At 40.0% G+C, this 6,828-nt stretch overlaps 1 protein-coding gene across 9 annotated transcripts in view; it reads right to left on the bottom strand.

The window, feature by feature from the left end:
- Positions 1 to 684: 684 nt before the first annotated feature.
- TENM1 (teneurin transmembrane protein 1) overlaps positions 685 to 6,828 on the bottom strand; it is a 1,180,670-nt gene continuing 1,174,526 nt past the window's right edge. For all 9 annotated transcript variants that reach the window (XM_068251163.1, XM_068251165.1, XM_068251162.1 and 6 more), the window contains one exon: positions 685 to 2,170. In XM_068251163.1, coding sequence (XP_068107264.1) covers positions 1,412 to 2,170 — 759 coding nt within the window. In that variant the 3' untranslated portion in view covers positions 685 to 1,411. The remainder of the gene's footprint in view (positions 2,171 to 6,828) is intronic.

Raw genomic sequence — 6,828 nt, 5'->3', positions numbered from 1 at the left:
GGGTGCAATGTAGTTATGTCCCTGCCCAGGAAGTGCTGGTTTACCAACTGGCAGCAAGTGTCTTTCATTTGCTAACATGGCATCTACTTCATGGGTCCACTGGATATTTGCATCCTAGGAGAATTTCATGCTTATCCCTGTTAGGTACTTGTAAAACATTTCTTTACATTGGTCCAATCACTGTACTTAAAGGACAACTGTAGTGAAAAGTATATGGAGGCTGCCATATGTATTTCCTTTTAAACATTACCAGTTGCCTGGCAGACCTGCTGATCTATTTGGCTGCAGTAGTGTCTGAACAACATCAGAAACAAGCATGCAGCTAATCTTGTCAGATCTGACAGTAATGTCAGAAACATCTAATCTGCTGCATGCTTGTTCAGGGTCTATGGCTAAAATTATTAGCGGCAGAGGATCAGTAGGGCTGCCAGGCAACTGGTATTGCTTAAAAGGAAATAAATATGGCAGCCTCCATATCCCCCTCGCTTCTGTTGTCCTTAAAATGAGAAACAAGTACATTGTGGTTTGACATGAATGATTACCAGTAAATGCTATATGCACCGCTCTTGAAATACTGTACATGTAGAACTAATGTGAAACATTATTTCTACTTTTAAAAAAATGTTGTTTTGAAGATATCAGTAGCCTATGTTCAGAACCCAACATGAGTATATATGACTCACAACATTTTATTTTTTTTATTTTGAAAGAATGTTAATTTATGAAAAAATAAGAAACAATGACAGGATTCCAGTATTACACATTTTGTTTTTGTTTTTTTGTTTTTTCTCATATACGCACTATTACTCTTTAGGTAGATTCTTCTTGTCTAGAAGCTATATCATCACATAAGCTCTAGTCTCCAGAAAAGAGTGGCAACTCTGTAGTGGTTAATATGCAAGCGAAAAGGCTGAATACCGCCACACAAGATATAAGAAGCTGAACTGTCATTTTTAAATCCCATAAGCATTTGAGAGGCCTTAAAATGTACTTGTACTCTACTCACAATAGTGGCGGCCACTTTGTTCTACAAATGTTCAAGAGAATGCAGCCAAACACTTTGGTAGCTAAAAGTGAAGTAAATTTAGCACAACTTCTTAGACACCACGCAGGCTTCATTCTCAGCCAAAATGCCTACCTCTGCTTTGTATAGGAGACAGGTACACTTTAAACACATCGCTCAGCATTGTGATACAAAAAGAAACCTCACCAATGCTATCAGGATAACATTGTTAAAACTAACAATATTAAAATACCATCTTTTGTCACATTTAAAGGCAGTTGGATATGTTTACTTTATATTTACATATACATAGATCTCATCTAGAAAATCGTTACAATAAACCTTTTTATGTTTTAAAAACAGGCAGTCTTTGGTGACGCAAAGGCAAAGAGTGTCTTTAGTTTTTTGTTACCTCCTGCCTACTTCACTCTGTCTCATGAAGTGGATGTTGTTGGCACTATCAGAAAGTTCAAGATACTGATCCACTGAATGAACAAAATATCCGTCATAGCCTTGCACCTTCCCCGTGCTTAAAAGTTGCTGTTTCTCTCCTTCTGTCCACATTCGTACGCCTTCCTCCCCTTCTTGCAGTCGCTTCTGCTCCTTAGTCCAAGCCTGAGCCACTGCTCTTTGTCTGGCCAACTCTAGGACATGATCCTCCTCTTCTTCAATGGTGGTTCCATAGCGGACATTAAAGCACAATGTGCCATGCTGAAGCTGTATATCAGCAAACCGTCTAGTCCTCCCATTGACCACTGAAGTCATCTGGGACACTGTGACATTCACCCCATTCTCCAAAACGCGACCGCTACCACTGTTTCCAATGAGAGTTAGGTCTTCTTCCAGAGAGCCCAGCTTAATAAAGTAATGAGTATCCCGACCTTCAATCGTAAAATGCAAGTTTTCCAAATAATGAGCATTATTCAAGATGGCCGCAATGCGTCGACTGTCTTCATTAGCCACTCCTATGACATCAGCAGTCACGGTTCCATCTTTGATGGCAAACTTGATGCCTTTTCCAAATAGTGATGGAACAGCAGCAAATCTGTGGTACTTTTTAGCTCCTCTGCATTTTCTTCCATTTTCTTTTGGAGCCATTGGAAGTTGGTCTAATGAAATGAAGTTTCTCAACTGCTTTTGTAGCTCACACTGAATGCCAAGGATTGTCTAAAATAAGTAAAAAATAAATAAAATAAATTAAGAACATAGTTCATAAACCTTTGAACCTATACAATCACAAAACTAATTCAAAAGCATAGTTTCATTCTAAGTGAATTTTGCTTATGATAATACTCCTAAGAATCTGCCTTAGTGTGCTTACAAAAATACCTTCCCCACCTCTCTCCTTATAAAGCCTCGTACACACCTACTGTATGGAGTAGGGATCTAACCTTGATCCCTTGGGCAGTAGTTCAGGGTCTGTACAGACATGTCACTAGCCTTTGCTATGCGGGACAAGGGCTGACAACACTGTGCATGACGAAATGACATGGAGAAGGCAAGGTCAATATTTTTTAAAGTACCTAGGCCCATCTGCAATTAACTTTTTCTCCTGAGTTTTTTCCTAGGAGATAATTTTTCATCTTCAATTTAAAATAACTTTTTAGCACTTTGCAATGGAAAAAGTACCAAAAAGTAGGTGGAAAATCACTGTAAAAATTATTTTGAGTATTTGTTTGCTTTCTGGTTGTTTAAAACGAATTTTAATTTTTAAGCCACCATACTCAGAATAATTTTAGCAGTGCTTTTTCACCTACTTGTTGGAACCTTTTTTAATTGCAGAGTGCTGAAAAGTTATTTCAGAAGGTGAAAAATTGTCTCCTAGGAGAAGAGGGTCCATATGCAATTCACGTTTTCTCCTGAGTTTTTTCCTGGGAGATAATTTTTCATCTTCTGTTTAAAATAACTTTTCAGCACTCTGCAATTGAAAAAGTACCAAAAAGTAGGTGAAAAAGTGCAATCAAAATTATTTTGAGTATTTTCTTGTTTATATGTGGCTTAAAGGGCATTTTATTGACAAGGGGACACATGCAATTTACTTTTTCACCTGAATTTTCTTCTACGAGGTAATTTTTCATCTTCACATTAACATACCTTTCCAGCACTTTTCAACTAAAAAAGTCCCCAAAAGTAAATGAAAAAGGACTATTAAAATTATTTTCAGTGTTTTCTTGCTTTCTGATGGCTTAAAATGCATTTTATTGACAAATTAAAAAATTTCACCCAGGAGAAAACTCATGAGAAAAAGTTAATTGCATATGGGCCAATGGGCCAACTTTCCAGCACTTTTCAACTAAAAATGTACCCAAAAGAAGTTGAAAAAGTACCATCAAAATTATTTTTAGCATTTTCTTGCTTTATGGTGGCTTAAAAGGCATTTTATTGACAAGTTTAAAAATGTCAACTTGGAGAAAACTAAGGAGGAAAAATGAATTGCATATGGCCCAAGGTGATTTAAATAAGAACCCATGGCTCATATGCAATTAACTTTGTCACCTGAGTTATCTCTAGGAGACCATTTTCATCTTCTCTTTAAACTAACTTTTCAGCATACAAAAAAGTTTTTACAATTGAAAAAGTGCCCAAAAGTTGGAGAAAAAGTACGATCACATTTATTTTGAGTATTTTCTTGCTTGCTGGTGGCTTAAATGGTATATTATGACAAGTTGTGAAAATATCCCCTAGGAGAAAACTCAGGAGAAAAAGTGAATTGCATATGGGCCCATGGCCCATATGCAATTACATTTTTCACCTGAATTATCTTCTAGGAGATAATTTGTATCTTCCATTTAAAATAACTCACCAAACACTAGGGTCCATTTGGACCCTAGTGTTTAGTATTGCGTCTTCCCTGGTACCCATTCGGTGAGTGGGTCATCATTTAAAATAACTTTTCAGAATTTGGTGTAATGTTGAAATGGTGAAAAGTGTTATCAAATCTATTTTGAGTATTTTCTTGCTTGCTGGTGGTGTAAGGGGCATTTTATGACAAGGGGCCATATGCAATTCACTTTTTCACCTGAGTTTTCTCCTAGGAGATAATTTTTCATGTTCGATTTAAAATACCTTTCCAGCACTTTTCAACTAAAGAAGTAACAAAAAGTAGGTAAAAAAGTACTATCAAAATTATTTTGAGTATTTTCTTGCTTTCTGGTGTCTGAAAAGGCACTTTATTGACACGTTTAAAAATATCACCTAGGAGAAAACTCAGGAGAAAAAGTTAATTGCATATGGGCCACAGTGAGTTCAGTAAGGGCAGCCATCAGGGGGGACAACTGACACTGCAGTGAGGGGCACAGGGCTTCAGGGGGCAGTGAGGGGCACAGGGCTTCAGGGGGCCCTGCCCCCCCCCCCCCCCCCCGGCTAACCAGCACACCACATTCCAGCACTGAGAGAAGAGTGACATCAGCGCTTGAACATGGGGAGCAGATGAGTGAGCCCGTTACAGCGGACTTTCTATACTGGGGCACCACCTATATCTTGCTACAGGCTACCTATACTGGGCCACCACCTATACCTGGCTACTTATACTGGCGCACCACCTATACTTGGCTATCTATATTGAGGGCACCACCTGTACCAGGCTACGTATACCGCGGCACCACCTATAGTTGAATACCTATACTGGGGCACCTGTATCTTGCTTGCCTATACTGGGGCACCACCTATTATTGGCTACTTATATTGGGGGAGCCTATACCTGGCTACCTATACTGGGGGAAGCTATGCCTGGATACCTATACTGGGGGCACCTATACCTGGGTAGGGCAGGGGGATGAGTTGAGACAGAAGGGGACAAGAGGCAACACAAGGGGATAAAAGAGGCACAGGGGAACAGAGGCGGACAAAAGAGGCACAGGGAGAAAAGAGATGAGACGGAAACATAGAGGGACACAAAAGATGCACAAACTGAGGTGAGACAGAGGGGCATAAAAGAGGCACAGGACACAGGGTGGGGTGTCTGGTGGGTGGGCACAGCAACCAGTGGGTGGGCCCAGGGAGGGAGGACCCAGGCCTGATGATGTGTGAGGGGCCCCAAAATTTCTGATGGCGGTCCTGCTCAGTAGTATGAACAAGCAGAGTGAGGCAGTAGCATGAGGGTCACCTGACTGAATTGTAAGCACAGGATAAACACCTGCACAAACCAAACAAAGCATTGTATATTTAGATCTGTGGCGATGAGCTGGATTTCAGAATAAACATATAAAACAATATGATACAGGTGAGGGTGACAAAACCTAACCACTTAAAGGATTCATCAAGCAAGATTAACTACTCCCCAATCTACTTACCTGGGGTTTCCTCCAGCCCCTTGCAGTTGACATGTCCCACACAATCTCAGCCGCCGGCCAGGGGTCCCTGCACGGTGCAGTGGGTGACCTCGAGGTGGTCCTTACTGCGCCTACGTGAAGCGCCGCTGTGAATCAAGTCCATGTTGTCCGCAGTGCGCCTGCACAGTACAGTCCGGACAACGTTGACTTGATTGACTGTGGCGCAGATAGAGGATGCCTGGCGTGACACCGTTCTGGGACCCCATGCCGGCGGCTGAGATCGGAGCTGCGGTGTGGGACATGTCAGCTGCAAGGGGCTGGAGCAAGCCCCAGGTAAGTAGATTGGGGGGTAGTTATTCTTGCTTGATGACTCATTTAACAGCCACCAATTTTTAAAAAGTCCAGGCTGTATGTTTCCTGTATAACCTGAAATATGCCCATTGCAGAATCGATGCTGAAGACTACATTGCAACATGGACAGTGACTGGCAATAACATTGAGGTCTAGGTGCCATAGCCTTTATTGCAAATTGACAAACAAGCATTTGAGGAATATTATTGCTTAAGCAATGCAGCAAGGTTCACAGACAGGAAACTGCCAAGAGTACATACTCAGAATTTCTTTGTGGGAGGGGTTTCGCCACAATATCAGCCATGCAGCGCCCCCTGATGGTCTGTTTGTGAAAAGGAATAGATTTCTCATGTAAAAGGGGGTATCAGCTACTGATTGGGATAAAGTTCAATTCTTGGTCGTAGTTTCTCTTTAAGTTACTGTAGAAGTTAGATTTTAATTTGAGACTTTATTGCAAGTTATGATTTTATTGCAGATAAGCAAATGCCTGCGTGTATTCAGTGTGATTAAGTTGTGAGAGATCAGAGAAGACCAAATGAGTTGATTAAAGAATGCTATGATATAATGATTTGTATGTGTAGTACAGCTCAGAAGTAAAACATTAGAAGCAGAGACATAAGTCTAATGTTGTTTCCAGTACAGGGAGAGTTAAGAGTTAAGAGACTCCAGATGTTATCTATGCAAAAAAAGCCATTGAGCTCTACAACTTTCAAAGTCGCAGAGAGCTCTGAGTTCTGAAGGTTGTAATCTGAGCTTTCAGTCAATAGGTCATAGCCTGCTCTGTAAAAAACATTTAGAATGCTGAGTGTTGTGTAAACTGCACATATTAGAGAATGATGCAATGTTAGAAAAAACACTATATAACTGAAAATAAAAATATGAGAATATTTTCTTTGATACTAATCTTCTAGTAATTATCCATAGTACACAACCAATTCATTATATCATGATTTTTTTTTCACTTCAGTATCTCCTTAAAGAGGAACTCCAGTGAAAATAATGTAATAAAAAAAGTGCTTCATTTTTACAATAATTATGTATAAATGATTTAGTCAATGTTTGGTCATTGTAAAATCTTTCCTCTCCCCGATTTACATTCTGACATTTATTACATGGTGACATTTTTACTGTGGGCAGGTTATGTAGCTGCTTCTAGCTGTTTTGGCTGTTAGAGACAGCTGTAAACAGCTAATTCCTGTCTGC

This window comes from Hyperolius riggenbachi, chromosome 8 (assembly GCF_040937935.1).
Source record: "Hyperolius riggenbachi isolate aHypRig1 chromosome 8, aHypRig1.pri, whole genome shotgun sequence".
NCBI lineage: Eukaryota > Metazoa > Chordata > Amphibia > Anura > Hyperoliidae > Hyperolius > Hyperolius riggenbachi.
This window is presented reverse-complemented; position numbering and strand designations above follow the sequence as displayed.